At 44.1% G+C, this 18573-nt stretch overlaps 1 protein-coding gene across 2 annotated transcripts in view; it reads left to right on the top strand.

The window, feature by feature from the left end:
* The window catches only part of slc25a43 (solute carrier family 25 member 43), a 60704-nt gene extending 42887 nt beyond the window's left edge, over positions 1-17817 (top strand). Inside the window, exons 1-5 of one of the 2 annotated variants that reach the window (XM_084331879.1) lie at positions 2150-2530; positions 3746-3987; positions 4215-4387; positions 12520-12654; positions 15920-17817. In XM_084331879.1, the coding sequence (XP_084188005.1) occupies positions 2259-2530; positions 3746-3987; positions 4215-4387; positions 12520-12654; positions 15920-16132 (1035 nt within the window). In that variant the 5' untranslated portion in view covers positions 2150-2258 and the 3' untranslated portion in view covers positions 16133-17817. Of the gene's footprint in view, positions 1-2149; positions 2531-3745; positions 3988-4214; positions 4388-12519; positions 12655-15919 lie in introns of those variants that run through there. The other variant, XM_084331880.1, reaches the window with a different exon arrangement.
* Positions 17818-18573: the final 756 nt, after the last annotated feature.

Here is an 18573-nt window from a genome sequence, read left to right as displayed (position 1 = left end):
TTAGAGTTTGTGTTAGAGAATGGCAATAGACAGCCTATTTCCGCGCGACAGCTCTCAGCAGCCTCGTTGCGCGTCCTGAGTTTGCCGCGTCACGTGCCTGTCGGGGCCAATCAGGCCTACCCCGGAAGTCACTTACTGTTGCGGAACAGTTACACGCCGCCGGGCCTGAGAGCGCCATGCTCTGCGGCTCTGCAGTTGGATACTATTGGAGTGACGTACCGTTACGGTTATGTGTGTGAGGTAGTCTATGCGCATGTGCAACACAGGAGTGGTAGCTAGCGAACTTGGGCTGGCGGAAGTGTAATGGCGTCGGTGAGAGGAGGAAGGCACGGAGGAGGGTTGGACCCGGTCGCTCGGAGAGAGGAAGCGGAGTCGAAGCAGGGCGGGGGAGGGTCTGAGGATTGGGAGGAAGTGTGTCGGCGGATGGACGAGAGCATAGACGAGAGGATACTGGCGCGGAGTTTGGAAGTTGATGACAGAAAGTTGTGCGGAGAAGTGGAGGCGGCACCGGAGTGGAGGGTGGGATCCCGTTGTATAGCTGACATTTCGGGGGAAGGCGCGAGGTACCCGGGGGTTGTTTCCTGGATCGACGGTGAAAAGTGCCGGGTCGTGTTAGACGGCTTTATCGGTTACGAGGAGGTGGATGTGGCCGCCTTGCTGATCCATGATGAACTGCTTTCGCCGCTGGGAGCTGGGGCGGGTAGTGAGAGCGAGGGAGGTGTCGGTAGGAACGGGGATTGTAGTGACAGGGGAAGGGAGTCAGATGGTGAAAGTATGGAGGGGGGTGAGAGCGGGGGAGAAGGGTGGAGTAAGGTGGAGAAGAGGAGCAGGGACAGTGGGAAGGGGATAAAGAGGAAGAAGGGTAGGGGAGATAGCTCGAGTGGGTCAGAAGGCGAGGGTGTAGGTAATGGTGTTGCAGAAGTGATTCATATAGTGGTTAGGTTTGAGGGGAAGGGGGGAGTGCGGAAATTAGGATTTTTCGAGTTGCCCAAACTCATAGGTAAGCAATTAGGGGAGGTAAGGTATGCGAGAGTTTTGGAGGATGGGAATCTGGCCGTAGGGTGTGTTAGTGTGGATCAGGTGGAGAGGGCTGGGAAGATGAGGAGCATTGGAGGGGTGGGTATAATTAAGGTTGTGAGAGTAGGGGAGAAGAGGGAGGGGGGATGTAAGGGGGTGATAGCTGGGGTTTCGGTGGAGGTTAGCGTAGAGCAGCTGGTGGAAGAGTTGGGGAGAGATGTGCGTAATGGGAAAGTTAATGGTGCAGAAAGGATGAAGAGGGGGGCAGATAGGGTAGTGACGGAGACGGTTGTGATTAAGTTTGAAGGTGAGGTTGTTCCAAGTAAGGTGTATGTAGGGAGTGGGGTGTATAGGGTTAGGGAATTTGTTCAGAGTCCTCTGAGATGTTACAGGTGCCAGGAATTTGGTCATATAGCAGTTTCATGTAGGAAGGGACAGAGGTGTGCTAGGTGTGGCGGGGAGCATGACTATGGGAAGTGTGGAGAGGGAGTGAAGCTATGGTGTTGTAGTTGTGGAGGGGAGCATAGTGTAGCGTTTAGGGGGTGTGAGGTGATGAAGAGGGAGGTAGTGGTTCAGAGTGTTAGAAGGGAGGGTAAGTTGTCGTATGCAGAGGCGGCTAGGAGGGTGGGACAAGGAAGTCAAGTTAGGGTGCAGGGGTTTGTAGAAGGGCAGTTGGCAGAAAGGGTAGGGCAGGAGGATAGAGAGAGGGTGTGGGAGGAGAAATTGAGTATTGTGGGCTTCGTGGCAGGGGTAATTAATACTGCGGCAAAGATTGAGGGTAGAACAGATAGAACAAAGATGATTGTTAGGATAGCGGTTCAACATCTGGGTATGGAAGGTCTGACATTGGAGGAGGTGGTTAAGGAATTGAATAAGGGGGCAGCGGGTGACCAAGGTGTACAGAGTCAGGCAGCAGGGGGCAAGGAGTGTCTCGCAGAGGGGGGCTCAATTGGGAAGTAGCAGCGTTAGTTGCACTCCAAGAAGGTGAGGGGAATTGGGTTTTGTAGGAGGTAAAGGATACCAGTAGATGGCGGCACATACCCTAACAAGTGGTCGGCCGCCGTTAAACCTCAATAAGAAGAAGAAGAAGAAGTTACGGTTATGTATGTGTCACACACCGCCGGGCTCTGGCTGGAAGACGGCTTCCTGCTTGGTCGTGTGTTTTAGATAAACAACAATTGCTTGTTGTGCTTACAGACATATTGCGACTTCAACTGAAGGAGCAACTTTGCCGCCAGGTTATGGCAACAGTTACAAAGGATGAGCGTTTGACAAGTTCTCAAAGCTTTTCATGTGTTGGCTTTGCTGGATTCTTTAGTAAAACTGCCACGTCGCCTTTGGAAGTAGTAAAAATTAAGAGCCAAGTGGGCACTTTTCATTGTAAGAAGGGTTTTTTGCACAGTTTTCTACGCGTATACCAGAATGAGGGACTCCGGGGATTCTGGAAAGGAAATCTGGTATCTTGTCTTCGTTTGTTTCCATACAGCGCAGTTCATGTGGCAACATACAAACAGTAAGTGAATTGTACCAGTCACTATAATAACCAACTAGATGACTTGAGTTAACGCTGACCGGTCCAACTTTAACCTTCAGTGTTATTGGAATTTGATGTGCAGCTAACTTTAGCTAACGAGTCAGCTGACGTTTTAGCAGCTCACTCAGAAATGCTGATTGATTGATTGAAAAGTTTATTAACAGATTGCAGAATGGGTACAGTACAGCTCAATACATACAATTGTTAAGGGGATGCAGACCAGAGAAAGACTTTCGTTTAATTGTTTACATCAGGGTCCCCCATTTTCAATTCATCATAAGCTCGTGTGTGTGAAGCAAGCCGTACAATTTAACTCTTATAATAGTTTTGACCATTGGGAGTCATTGCATGCTATTTGTTGTGACTGGCACACTTGTGAAAAATCAACAACGATTCGTTTGTTTTCTCTCGTTCATAATCTTCGCTACAGTTGTATCCATAGATATATATATCTATGGTTGTATCAACATCAGTGTGTTCACTTCCGCCTTCCAGGAGTTACGCCTTCCATTCTTGTCCAATCAGAATGTTCCATGTTCTCAGCCCGTGTCTGTCATTACATGACACAACAAGGCCACTTGACACTGACAGCGTGTGTGTTCGGTGTACCTAAACATTTCAGCTAAACATTTTCCGGGACGTAACAAGTGTAACCCAAGATCCCATGCCATAAAAGCTGACTCGTGGTGTTTTGTTTGGACCCGCGTTGACAGTCACCACACGCACATCACGCTTCGGGACATGTGCTCATGTAAACCTAAACACTACGCCCTCCTCCCCCCCCTGGGTAATGTTCTGTACTCTGTGTTCTAGGAAGGTAGTGCCTTACATTCTCTCTCACGTGGCTCGAGTGGTATAGTTGCTCTTCAGGTTTAATATAAATAGGCTGACACAACCACATAAATAGGTGGTGAATTCCAGATAAACAAACCACTGAAGGGTCTATGGATTTAAATTATATGTTAAATCACACAAGAGTACAATCACGCGACTTTGATCTGTGTTTAATTTAACAATCTAAATTAAATAATGGAAATAATATATATACATATTGACTAACAACAGAGAAGACTAACTTAGTGTAAACTGACTCACTCATGCTGTGTAAACTGACCGACTCGTGCTGATGGACTGGCTCTGGAGTTCTCTGATTGACAGACAGACACATCACTTTTTGCTCTCTGTTGTCTGCAGGATAGTCCACCTCCACATGGATGAGTTGGGCTACATCTCTCAGTGGAGGGCCATATTTGCTGGAGGGCTAGCTGGCATAGCTGCAGCCTTGGCCACATACCCCCTGGAGGTGGCAGAGACAAGACTTATCGCTCAGAACAGCAGAGAACCCACATACGTCGGAGTGGTTCACACTTTAACAAAGATCTACAGGAGTGAAGGCCTTCTAGCCCTCTACAGGGGCTTCTCCCTCACTGTCCTAGGTATGCAACGTATTCTTATTCATATCCAGTGGGTGATAAACGCTTCACATTTATATTGCTGTGAGGATCACTGCTCCAAAATCGTCCTTACTAGCCAAAAATGTGAATATGGCCTAATGGGGATTGTATGGAGCTGGCAGTGGAGCCCCCCAGCCACAATTCCTGATTACTAGCACAGAAATAATTATGGTAATATTACATTTGATCACAATTTCATTTTGTTGCAGGTGCATTTCCCTTCTCTATTGGCTGCTATGCAGTCTACGTGAACCTGGACAAGCTATGGCGGGAGCCTCCTTTTAGGTTGACTTCCTTCCAGAACTTCATTAATGGCTGTCTTGCTGCAGGGGTGGCTCAGACCCTCTCCTATCCCTTTGAAACCGTTAAAAGGAAAATGCAGGTCAGTTACTCTTGGGCCAACATATTTGAATACATATAGATGACTGATTATCAATATTTCTGTGCACCGAAATTATTTTGTAATGTAAGAAAACAAGGGTGCAGTGTCTGTGTTGGCCATAAGATGGCACTTATAGATTTAGAAGATTGATGGAGCTCTCACTTACTTGGTCAGTCAATGTTTTGGCATACTGTGTATGTATACACACACACACACACACACACACACACACACACACACACACACACACACACACACACACACACACACACACACACACACACACACACACACACACACGGACGGACGGACGGACGGACGGACGGACGGACGGACAATGTGGACTTTAGGAGGTCAGGGGCCAGGGACTACAGCCCCCTCAGCATCGACAGGGCACCGGTCGAGAGAGTCAACAGTTTTAAGTACTTCGGAGTCCACATATCCGAGGACTTGACATGGACCACACACATTGAATTTGACAGTGTAGTGAATAAGGCACGGCAACGCCTCTACTTCCTTAGGCGCCTAAGGAAGTTCAAAGTTAGTCAGAAGATCCTCAAGAACTTCTACTCATGCACAATAGAGAGCATCCTGACTGGTAACATCACCTCCTGGTTTGGGAATAGCACCGCACAAGACCGCAGCAGACTACAGAGAGTGGCCCGTTCAGCCGAACGCACAATTGGAGGTGGGCTTCCCACTCTCCAGGACATTTATAACAAGCGTTGCAGGGCCAAGGCTAAGAGGATAATCAAAGACTCTAGTCACCCAAACAACTGCCTCTTTGAACTGCTGTGGTCAGGCAAGTGCTAACGGAGTCTCATGGACAGTACAGAGAGACTCAGAAGGAGCTTCTATCCCCAGGCCATCAAGATGCTCAATGACAATGACACTTAACACTTTGAGTGCCAGCGACGTGTATTGTCGTCTTGTCATGCCCCCCGTTGAGTGCCGATGACGCGAATTGTCGTTTGATTTTTTTATTAGCGATCTGAATTCATATTTCATCAACAGAGTCTCCCATTGGTACAGCAGACCCTCTAGGTAGGAGCTCAGATGGGAAAATACCGCCCCCTATCGTCTATCCATGTGTAACAGCAGGCCATTCGATTAGACTGGTGGATCTGTGTGAGGGGAGCCAACTGGCTCCATTATGCTGGCGAGGGATCTGATGAACATGGAAGTGATCGCGAGTTGGAAAGCAGCGTGGAATATATATTTACAGCAGCCAATAATCAATAAACGCGATCGATATTTGGAATGGCGATCAGGAATTGGAATAATCTTTTTGGAGAACATCTGATCTAAGGTAAGGAGTCTATGTTACCAGTTTTAGGATAATCAGAGCTGTATTCACTGAGATAACAGCGTGTCCCGTATGTGTATATGTGTGTGTGATGTTGAGGAAATGAGAGAATAGATTTTTCAGCCCGCTTCTATAGCGTGCATAAGTACACATATACTATCGATAATCTAGCGTTTATTTGAAAACGATTCATAAATAGGCAGACAAATGACCACGTGTCTAGTGTATTCGAGAATATTTTTAATATATAAAAAAAAAAACGCGGATTACATTTTTTATTAAATTTTTTTTAAACCTTTTTGGAGAAAAAAAATTGACAATGGGTATCGGATCGGTATAGGTATTGGCCGATACCCAAACTCAGGTATCGGTATCAGGACTGAAAAAGTCGGATCGGTGCATCCCTAGTTATATGTAATATGTCCAAATCGTTCTGGTTGATCGCCTGAACCCCCAAATACTTCCAAATCAAAGGTATATACCATGTACATATGTGTCTTCACAAAAACATCAAGGGGGGGGGGGGGGGGGGGGGGTCATTTTAACTAGAAACTGCGATCGTGTTTGTCGAGCAGGTGTTACGTCCGGTAAAACACGACACTGATCGGTACAGAAGCATGTTTTACGTAAAAAATATACCAGCAGGTTACCTAAGATAGACCTTACCTCAATCGGAAAGTATTCCAAAATGAATAAATCCCAGTCGATCCCATGGCGATTGCAATTACTCGTGTATATTGGCCATGGATACCATACGGGAAAGAATAGCTCTGTTTGAGCCCAGCGCTCCACATTGCTTTCAGTTTAGCTGGTCGTTCATACTAATACACATTGGCCGTATTAGGGGGTGGGAAACTGATGGGTGGGGATCGGGCGTTGTGGACAGCGACTCCTACAGGTCGGTTGGTGCGCCTGCGCAGTAGAATCAGGAAGTGTCGGGGGCAGCGTGAGCCTCCCACGCGTTACGCCTCGCCACTGAGAGATCGAGCTGCGCAGGTGAAAAGATGCGACTGCTGTTACCTCAAGTACCGGAGGGGACTTGTGCTATGTATGACTTAGTCCACATTGCAGCCGGCTTGTGGGAGGCAAGAAACAGCTTTCGTGACAGGGGAGGGTTGAATTAGATGATACGAAATTGGGATGGGAGAAAATATAGAAAATGGGAGAAAAAGTGGATAAAAAAAAAAAGATAGTCTATTACTATCAGACAGTAGGCAAGAGATCCTCTTTAATTTCATCAGAGTAACAAAACTACTTGTTAAAAAAACAAACTCATTATCTAACTTATGATAATTATCTAAACCTCTTAAGCCAGACCGGCCCGATTTATTTCACGTCACAAATAGACCAATACTACGGAAGCCCTAAGAGGCCATACATTCATACATTTTATTTACTCCGTTTTCCCGTGATAACGAGTTAATTTAATTTGTTTTCTCGTGATAACGGGATAATTTTCTTGGGATCTCGAGAAAGCAAATCGATAGTCTGGTATTAAATCACTGCAGGAAACATCATTCTGTGTCGCAATGTCAGAGGAGCAGGTAGCCCCTTTCGTGACTGTGATGCACTCGGTGCATCACAGTCACGAAAGGGGCTAGAAGCAGGAGGATATTGATCACCCCGTCACATATCTCGTCAATCATGGCCTGACACAGGCTGAAATAGCTTTATGCCTTGCTGTTACAGATAATATACACATTAGTGTGCGTCATCTAAGCTAAGAAGACGGTTAGCAAAGGCTTCAGCTTTACCGGCGGCGCAATCAAAGTGAGCTCTCAAAGAGCACTATACTGGAGGCTGCAACTCGAAACTGGCCCCTGTATGTCCAAACCCCTCCCACCCCCTCCAAATGTACAGTTTCCTCCCCCTCGTATATATTTTCTGTTAGGATCTCACTCTGTTTAACAGTACTGTATATTTGCATAACATTTACATTACATTTAGTTATTTAGCTGACGCTTTTATCCAAAGCGACTTACAAGTTCTGTACGACAAGCCATCAGGAAGGGCACAACTCTATCAGCTGAGTAACAATGTTCATCAAAGTGTTGAGTGATACAGTGTAGGTTAGTTTATTAGGACAAGTGCATGACAGTATGGTTAGTTAGGGTTAGATTTTTTTTTCTTTTTTTTAAATTCAGATAATGGTTGAAGAAGTGCGTCTTTAGTCGACGGCGAAAGATTGGACGTGTTTCGGCTGTCCTAACTGGGGTGGGTAGTTCATTCCACCATTGTGGGGCAAGGACTGAGAATAGGCGACTTCTCTTTGATGTTATCTTGTATGTCACAAATGTAACAGTACTGTGTATACCTGTATCCGTCACGAGAAAACGGACTTCGTTATCTCGAGATAACGAGATAAATTATTCCGTTATCACGAGAAAACGGACTTCGCTATCTCGAGATAACGAGATAATAAGTCGTTATCATGAGAAAACTGACTTTGTTATCTCGTGATCTCGAGAACATTATCCCGTTATCACGAGAAAACTAATAAAATTAACTCATTATCACGGGAAAATGGAGTAAATAAAATGTATGAATGTACGGCCTCTTAGGGCTTCCGTACAATACAGTCCATATTAAGTGATGTTGTGTTTCTTTTTCAAACGTAGCCAAGTGTAAAGACCCTAACCATATCAAAACAGCAGTCAAAGTGTATATTTTCAGCACTACGTTTGTTTAGCAATACTTTAAGCGTTATTAGCGAAATATGATCTTATAAAAATGTCTGTGCATTGCAATCGGAAATCTGAGGATTTAGATGCGAGAACAGGAAGCCGTCATGAAATCGTTGTAGTCCTAAGAAAGAGAAGACCCAGGGCTTTCGATAAATTTAATAAAACTACACTACCCAGCTCACACCAGCCGCAGACAAAGGAGGGCCAACCATTTTGTTCTTAGAAATATTGACGTGAATGTCGTGTTTATATCTCACGGGTCGAACAAACCTCAATATTATTGCCATAAAATACAACGTATATTGTTTCTTTACCTTTCTGTGAAGGTCTAGGAATAAAACACGTCTCAATCCGGTAAAAAATGGCGGAGCTATGGACATTATACGAAAGTAACTGTACTTACTGTAGATTTCATTCACGGTCTTTGCTGCCCTATACCGGACGCCTGGTGGTACTAAATTGAACTCTGCCATTGGAAAGAGGAGATGTGGGCCGATCCATAGATGTATGACTTGACCATAATACGGTTATTTATAGGCCCTATATTCTATATTCATATTGCATGTGTCCGGATGGCAAAATTCAGTACTGTATGTAATATTTGTATAATTCTTTTTTATTTCCTTATTTTCTATATATATATATATTTTTTTTTCTCCCATCCCAATTTCGTGTATCCAATTCGCCCCTCCCCTGTCTTGAACGTTGCTCGACTATGCCCCCCACTGGTCTGTTGTTGAGAGGATAGAAGCCTTGCATCACGTGTTCCCTCCGGCACACGAGGAGGCAGCCTGTCGCATCTTTTCGCCTGCCAGCGCGGACTCTCATTGGCGAGGTGTAACGCATGGGAGGCTCACACTACCCTCGCCACTTCCTGTCTTTGCTGTGCAGGCGTCTCCCAACCGACCTGTAGGGGTCGCTGTCCACAACGTCCAATCCCCACCCATCGACTTCCACCCGCTGACTCTGCCAAATGAGCCAGTATGACGGCCGGCCCAAGCCGAAGGCAATGCTGAGACTGGGATTCGATACCGGAATCTCTTGCATTGGTGATGAGCGCAATCTCCGCTACGCCACCCAGCCGCCCCTAATATTTGTATTATTATAATTTTTTTTTGATAGTTACGTTTATTTTATTTGGACATTACAGTAGCATTAGAATTGTAACATACATATCTTGATGTGATTTACCTGGAGATATCTACCGCACGAATTCTAGGTATTAATGAAGCCAGCATAGAAATCTGGTTAGGGGTGGTGGAGAGGATAAAACATTATATGAACTATTAATCCTTGGTATCAAACGGAATAATGGATGTATTCAAGGGGGGTCCGGTGGGGGGGGAAGAACGAGTAAGAGCATGTATGTGTTTTATAGTGGATTTCTACTGTAAAGGTTTGTATGTCATGTAAAAAAAAAGTTAAAATAAAAAAACATTTGTTCAAAAAAAAGAATTGTAACACATTTATCAGGGTTCACACAAGGTCCCTGAAGTGCTTAAAGTGCTTGATTTTTTTACAAAAAAAATCAAGGCCTGGAATTCCTTGAAAACTGCAAAAAAAAAATTAACAAGGTGCTTAAAAAGTCCTTGAAATTTAAATCAACTATTCGCATTGAAAGTGTGACCTCTGCCTCCTCGTGTAGCGGAGGGGACACGTGATGCAAGGCTTGGTCCTCACTGCAGCCGACCAGTGGGAGGCGTAGTCTAGCAGCGTTCGAGACAGGGGAGGGGAGAATTGGAAATACAAAATTGGGATGGGAGAAAAATAGAAAATGGGAGAAAAAGCTGATAAAAGAAAATAAAAAACAATAAAGTGTTGTTCATCCACGATAAAACATTTCTGAATCAAGAAATATATTTTTTTTTAATTTAAAGTGTAACTAATTGTCGGAAATTGGGTTTTTTAAGCCATAAAAATGTGAATTGTATCCTTTTAAATGCCCTTTTAAATTGAAAAATAGTGCTTGGAAAAGTACTTAAGTCCTTGAATTTCATTTAGCAATGACTGTGGGAACCCTGATTTATGCACAAAAGACCAGTTGCACTGAGTTTATTTTTTTTATCTTTTTTTATTATGTTTTTTTGGTAGATCTTTTATTGTTTTTTTTGCTACCGCGCAGTCCGGTAGAGAGAGAGGAAGAATGGGAGATAGACTGGGGAAGACATTCGTCAAAGGTCGCCGGGTCCGAGAGTCGAACCTGGGATGGCCGTGTTGCACCGCAGCGCTGTACGTGGTGCGCCACCCTGGCGTCCTGAGTTTAGGGCTTTTGGCAAAATGCTAATTTACAACACCTGTCCACAGGAGACTTTTATAGAAAAGTTTAAATGATATATTAAAATATATCCACAAATACATAGCCTATACACAAATACAGATGTAGATACTAAAATGCATCCACAAATGCATAACCTATACACAAATACAAATGTAGATGCATATACTAAAATACATCCACTTATTAGATATAGCCTAGCTAGAATACATTATGCAAATACAAAACACGGGTGTCTATAGAGGTGTTGGGTGTGAGAACAATGTTGTTTCTCTTTAAGCCATCATTTAATACCTCTATTAAAAACATACAAACAAAGAAAATCTTTTGTTGCATTTTCAATTTTGTTTGTAGACAGTTCCACAGTTTAGCTCCTTTTAACAGAGAGGGCTGTTGTGGCAGGTGGGGTTTTGTGTGGTGCAGTGTGACAGTTGCCGTTTAAGTCTCAGGTCGGAGACGATGGAACGTTTGCAGAAGCCGGGGGGCATATTTGTAGGCTAATGGTTGTTTCAGTGGGTTAGGGTTGTTTCAGTGGGGAGATGGTGTTTCTGCTCAGGACTCGGGGGCTTGAAAGGCTTGTGGCTGCGCAGGATGTGTCCTCTAAGGGGTTGATGTTTGCTCTATCGCATGCATGACAATCATTTATGTTTGGAAACTGTTACATAGTTAATACTTGACAAAAGGACAAACAGTTTGATTGTATCACCCAGTCTGAGAACCGGTCAATGAGTTGAGAAACATCTTTGGTATCGCAAGCGAGATTTTCATTAATCCAGTTATGCTTCTCCGTTCTCAATGCTTATACCCTTTCCTGAAGACATACAATTTCTTTATTCACTCTTATTTTAAAGATGCAAGTGTTTTTGCTGATTTAATTGCGTAGTATTTGATGTCTGAGCAAGCCTGAACAGAGCCAGCACTGTTAGTTTTCCTCAATTAGTAAAAGAGAAAGTAAATGTATTTATTTATTTATTATTTATTTATTCTGTCCCTTTACCCCGGAGTGCTATCTATCCATCCAGATCATTTTGGTGGGATTTTGGATAGATTCGGATACAGATTATTCATGACCCGGTTACTCAAGATAATCCACAGACCTTGTTGTGTGCAGTTTCATGATGGAAATATACACCCGCATTTATTATTATGGAGGGTGTAGTTTGGTAGAAAATAGTTCAGGGTCTGGAGGAGCTATAGATATACCATACAGTTCGTTCTCTGACATAAGGCAAGCTGTCGAATGTATATTTTGATGCTTTTTGGCACCACAAGCCGAGTGCCGTTCAACTCCATTGTATTGGAGTGACGGCAGATATCTTCAAAACAAGGCGAATCACATGGAAACTATCTGGATGGATTAGATACCACTCCGCGTATGGGGGAAATATGTTTATTTATTTGTATGCCCCTTTTAAAGACATGTTGTGTTAATTTAGTGCTGATATGTGTATTTATCAGGGCTGCACCCTCTTAGTCTGTTGGTTTGGTCTTATAGTCGGTGAAGACTTTGTTAGTCCATTAGTCATTTTGTATGCCTTTGTTAAATGAGTTATTTCCTGAAAAATGATAAGCACATCTCTGGTAGCCGTTATTTAAAGAGGTCCTTCTGCATGGCTGCATTTGGGAAACACAACTTTAAATCAACTAATCAGTTAATCAGAAAATGACAACTATTAGTCAACTAATCATTTATTTAGTTGAGGACTGTATTTATGTTTTATTAGTTTATTTTATATCTGCTGTGAATCATAGCAACTGGCATTGTCTTTTTTAACTTTTGCGCTTTTTTTGACAGTTTTACCTGTCATCACAGTGCTGATTCACCGCCTCTAACCTTTCTCACTTGTAATCTTTTATGCTCCTCAAGGCTCAGAGTGCAGGGCTGCCTCATTACGGTGGGTCTGACGTCCATTTCACTGGAATGATGGACTGCTTCAGACAGGTGGCCAAAAACAAGGGTATCCTCTCACTTTGGAGTGGCTTCACCGCCAATACAATCAAGGTAGGGTTCCCATGACCTGTTGGTCATCATAAAATCATTAGTGACGCTGGACAGTAGTATTCTCAGTTCTTCACATGGTTAGTCAATTAAGCCAATGCAGAGAAGGGATTTAAGGGAGGGGGGGGGGTGCTGTGGTGGTACAGTGTTTCCTGACAGCAGTAAAGTGTTTCTTGATAGCAGTACAGTGTTTCTTGGCAGCAGCAGTGTTTCTTGACAGCAGTACAGTGTTTCTTGGCAGCAGCAGTGTTTCCTGACAGCAGTACAGCGTTTCTTGACAGCAGCGTTTCTTGACAGCAGTACAGCGTTTCTTGACAGCAGTACAGTGTTTCTTGACAGCAGTGTTTCTTGACAGCAGTGTTTCTTGACAACAGCAGTGTTTCTTGACAGCAGTAAAGTGTTTCTTGACAGCAGCAGTGTTTCCTGACAGCAGTACAGTGTTTCTTTTTTTTTGGATCTACTTTTTCTCCCATTTTCTATTTTTCTCCCATCCCAATTTCGTATCGTCCAATTCTACCCTCCCCTGTCTCGAACGCTGTTAGGCCATGCCTCCCACAAGCCGGCTGCAATGTGGTCTAAGCCTTACATCACGTGTCCCCTCCGGTACTCGAGGAAGCAGCAGTCGCATCTTTTCACCTGCACAGCGCGATCTCTCAGCGTCGGGGGTCTGCGTTTGGAGGGCACGCCGCCCCCGTCGCTTCCTGATTCTGCTGCGCAGGCGCACCAACCGACCTGTAGGAGTCGCTGTCCACAACGTCCGATCCCCACCCATCAGCTTCCCACCTCCTAATACTGCCAATTGTATTAGTATGAACGACCAGCCAAGCTGATAGCAATGCGGACAGCTGGGCTCGAACCCAGCGTCTCCTGCGTTGGTGGTGAGCGCCTTGCCCACTGCACCACCTAGCCGCCTAGCAGCAGTGTTTCTTGACAGCAGTGTTTCTTGACAGCAGTAAAGTGTTTCTTGACAGCAGTGTTTCTTGACAGCAGTAAAGTGTTTCCTGACAGTAGCAGTGTTTCTTGACAGCAGCAGTGTTTCTTGACAGCAGCAGTGTTTCTTGACAGCAGCAGTGTTTCTTGACAGCAGCAGTGTTTCCTGACAGCAGCAGTGTTTCTTGACAGCAGTGTTTCTTGACAGCAGCAGTGTTTCTTGACAGCAGCAGTGTTTCTTGACAGCAGCAGTGTTTCTTGACAGCAGCAGTGTTTCCTGACAGTAGCAGTGTTTCTTGACAGCAGTGTTTCTTGACAGCAGCAGTGTTTCTTGACAGCAGCAGTGTTTCATGACAGCAGCAGTGTTTCCTGACAGCAGCAGTGTTTCTTGACAGCAGCAGTGTTTCTTGACAGCAGCAGTGTTTCTTGACAGCAGCAGTGTTTCTTGACAGCAGCAGTGTTTCCTGACAGCAGCAGTGTTTCTTGACAGCAGTGTTTCTTGACAGCAGCAGTGTTTCTTGACAGCGGTACAGTGTTTCTTGACAACGGTGTTTCTTGACAGCAGCAGTGTTTCTTGACAGCGGTACAGTGTTTCTTGACAGCAGTGTTTCTTGACAGCAGTCAAGTATTTCTTGACAACAGTAAAGTATTTATTGACAGCAGTACAGTGTTTCTTGACAGTAGTACAATGTTTATTGTTAGCATAACAAATACATTTTAAAGGTCCCCTGTCTTATAAATAGCCTTTTCCAGTGTTTAGCATTGTTTTCTAGCAATGTGGGGTTGTATCAACAATGTCTGTCTCAGATTCTCATTTTGGCGGATTGCTCCAATTCAGATGAGACAAGATCTTCCCCCAGTGAACTAAGCCATTCTGATTTGACGCGCTATCCTACGTAGCAAGGAGCTGATCTGCATATCTCAGCCCCTGGTTGTAGTCACCACCCACAATCAACAATTCGCTCAACAACGGAGCAGTGGGAATAATGCGGAAGCGGTTTCCCTGTCCCTGACTCTCCCTCTCCCTCTCTGTCTCTATCTCTCCACCTGCATTTTACACACAATCGCGAGTCGAGCCGCTCACACAGCGCACACGCACGCTCACGTCCCTGACTCTCCCTCTCTATCTGTCTCTATCTCTCCACCTGCATTTTACACACAATCGTGGGTCGAGCCGCTCACACGCACACGCGTGCTGCTCACGTCCCTGACTCTCCCCCTCTCTATCTGTCTCTATCTCTCCACCTGCATTTTACACACTATTGCGAGTCGAGCCGCTCACACACACGCTCACGGAGCGATCTCTCCTCTCTCTCTCTCGCTCTCGTATGTATCACGCTGTGTTGGTGACTGTCACTCAAAGCGCTTTGCGAGTATGGGCGGAGCCCAGCCCAAAACAGCTTGAAATCTTGAAGTCGAAAAATTATGCTTTAGACTTAGAGTACTTGATTAGAAATACAAAACAATGAATTAAAAAAACAATAAAAATACTTACAGATGTGTTCCATAGACTCACGGGAATTGTGTAAAATTGCCCAAATAGTAGGCGGTTAGGTGGCCGAGCGGAGATTGCGTTCGTCACCAACCCCGGAGCTGTGAGCTGGATTCGCCTGTTCGAATCCAGCTCACAGCTCCGGGGTTGTCACCAGCTTGGCTGGCCGTCTGCACTAATACAATTGGCTGTATTAGAGGGTGGGAGAAGCTGGCGGGGTGGGTCCGGGTCGTTGTAAACAGCGACTCCTACAGTTCGGTCGGGCGCCTGCTAAGCGCGGATAGGACTTGAGGGGGATAGTGTGATCCTCCCACACGCTACGCCCTCTCGATGAGAATCCGCGCTGCCAGGTGAAAAGAAGCGGTGATTGGCTGGACGTGTGTCGGAGGAAGCACGTGGTAGCCTCCACTCTCCCAGATGATCTGACTGTGGGGGGTAAGTGCGCAGCGACCAGGAAGGGACTGGGAATTGGCATACGACTAACATTGGGATGGGAGAAAATCGGAGGAAAATGGAGGGGGAAAAAGACTAAAAAAAAAAAAAAAAAAAAAAATTGCCCAAATAGTGAAAGGAATAGCAAAACAGGGGACCTTTAATAAAATAAAAACTCTGTAATTTACCAAATAATCCATCTAAATGAATACAAAGGAATAATAATAATTTGTGAGAATTCTGTGAATGATGATAGGTTTATATTCATGGCCAAACAAGATTACAACCATTTTAGACAGGGAAAAGGCACTTAAGCTAAATTAATGTTTTAAATATATATAAATTAAAATGTATGATGCCCCATACTGTCCTTTTCCCCCCGTTTTTCAACTATTCTTTGTCATTCTTTCGCAGATTGTTCCATACTTTGGCCTCCTGTTCACCTGCTTTGAGATGTGCAAGCAGGTTTGCCTTTACCGCAATGGATACATTTTGTCTCCTCTGAGCTATAAACTCACACCGGGAGTAGACCAAAGCCTCGGGCCCCACGAGTTGGAAGAGGTGAAGCGCTACTTGAAAAAAAGCCATTTCCGCTCACAGGAGTCATCGTTTGGAAATCGTTGGTGAAATGGCACGCACACAATATGCTTTGCAAGGAATGTGACTGCTGGTACCGCTACTATGACACTAGTACATAAACACAAGATCGCTGGGCTGGCAAAATGAGTTGGGCATCTCTGTTGGATTCTACTCCTGCAGATGCTAGTGTCTGTCGTAATCCTATTACGCGTTCTGTTATTATTATACTTTACTCACTTTTTACTGTACTATTCTTTCAGCAGAGGTCTACCTCAATCAGAAAATGTCTGACTGTTATCACCATGATGGTGTCACCGTGGCCCTATTTGGGTCAAAGCACAAATATGACCTTATATAAATTGTAAATGGCTGCATTTCTATAGCGCTTTTATCCAAAGTGCTTTACAATTTGTTCCTCACATTTTACCCATTCACACACCGACGGCAGAGGCAACCATGCAAGGTGCCAACCTACTCATTGGGAGCAGTTAGCGGTTAAGTGTCTTGCTCAAGGACACTTCGACACGCTGCCTGGGTGGAGCGGGAATCGAACCAGGAACCTCCGGATTACCAGACGACTGCTCTACCTCCCGAGCCACTGTTGCCCCCTTATATGAAATGGAAGTACTTTGTTGTTCTTTTCTCACAAGTATTATATGTATTATTATTATATGATTTAACCATTTTGGATATATCATTATATGCCTTGTGACTTTCCTATTTATTATGGGGCTTATTTCAATTATTGTATAATGGTTATCCGTCGTGCCAAAGTATAATGGCTACAGCTAATAGCCCGTAGCCTACAGTTGCAAGTCTTCTCTTAATCCAGGAATAGACCTCCCTATTACTCTATACGGGTGACGTATATTCAGGCTGCTCCAGAATCTCCTGCAGCTATAGGAAGATTAATGGACTATTAATAGATCACTCCTAGCTTCGTCTGTGGTTCATGCAGCTATTGTCATGTAAACAAAGCCTTCTAATAGACGTTTCTCCCGCTGATGAGGCGGAGCATTGCAGGTCAGGTCACCTGTGGTCACCAGGGCCCATGAGTTCAAAATGTTTAATCCCTATTGATTGATTGAACATTTTAATTAACAGATTGCAGAATGGGTACAGTACAGTACAGCTCAATACACACAATTGTTAAGGGGATGCAGACCAGAGAAAGTCTTTCGTCAGGGTCCCCCATTTTCAATTCATAATGAGTTGAAATGAATGAATACAAATCTGATCCAATCAGATAGGGATTACAAGTTTTGAACTCCTGGGCCCAGGTCATTTAGTGTTTAGCAATTTGGCTTTTACAAATTGGAATGTTAACAAAACTTTAAATCTTTTGGTGAAACGGAATTTTCCCATTAACCCCACATGCAGTATCGAGGACAAAATTACTGGTAAACGGGAAAGGAAAAGACCATAGGCGGAACTAAAAGTTATGACGTGAATACGTGAGCGGTCTATTGGACTGCAACTCGACCACTGCTAATTGTGATGGTGGATGATATGTTTGATGAATGTAAAATTGATTGTACAGAATGATTTTGATTAGACAATACATTGCACCAGTACAATGATCAAAATGCTCATTAGTATTGTGACTGGTGTAAGGCACTTACGACAATATTAAACTTCCTTTATGCTTATCGCACATTTGTCAGAATTATACAGGTCTTTGTCACATTGTATGTGTTTTCTCTGTTTTGAATCTCTAACAATCCTCATAAAAACATTTCAAATCATATACTGTAATTTTGAAACTTAATTGTATTTTGTCATTCTTTCTGACCTGATTTATTTTAAGCCTCATATGCAGTAATACACTTTTCTTGTGCCCAGTGTCAGCAGTCATGTCATTTCTACCATGTGATTAGTTTTGAAAGCATTTCACCTCAGTTTGCCCCCCTAGTAATGTGAATGTAACCTGATCTACTGATATGTAACCCATATCCCACTATTCCAACCTGTTTCAAATGTATGTGAGACTTCCATATTTTGTTTCTAAGAAATAGCCAACTGTATTGCAACATTGGTAACATCTCTTCCTACCTACAAAACCTAAACAGGCTGACTGGGTACTTTGATTTAATTAGGTTACTGAAACTGCATGCTGTCTGACTACGTTGTTTGATCTCACTGAAACTTGGTGAAGGATATGGACATGTGTGGGTCAACCTCTCACTCTATCACGGCCTGGACACATGTGCCTCAGCAGCTTTAAGCTGGGATTTATGTGACACAACCTCGAGTTAACTCGGACCGAACCCTCCAAATGCCAACATAATTAGAACACAAAATAGTGATGTGTCGGTAGCGAACGAAACGGCTCTTGGAGCTGGCTCTTTGAAGTGAACGACGGGAGCCGATTTGTTTTTCTCCTATTTTTTTCTGTTAAAGCCACAAGTTATTGGTCAATAATATGTGTGGTGGCGTCATTATCCTCTTGTCAGCATCAACCAGGGCCCTATTCCCTGTACCTGGTTCAA

The sequence above is a fragment of the Notolepis coatsorum genome, assembly GCF_963971535.1.
Source record: "Notolepis coatsorum genome assembly, chromosome: 16".
Classification (NCBI taxonomy): Eukaryota; Metazoa; Chordata; class Actinopteri; order Aulopiformes; family Paralepididae; genus Notolepis; species Notolepis coatsorum.
Note: the sequence above shows the minus strand (reverse complement) of the source record. Positions and strands in the feature narration are given on the sequence as shown.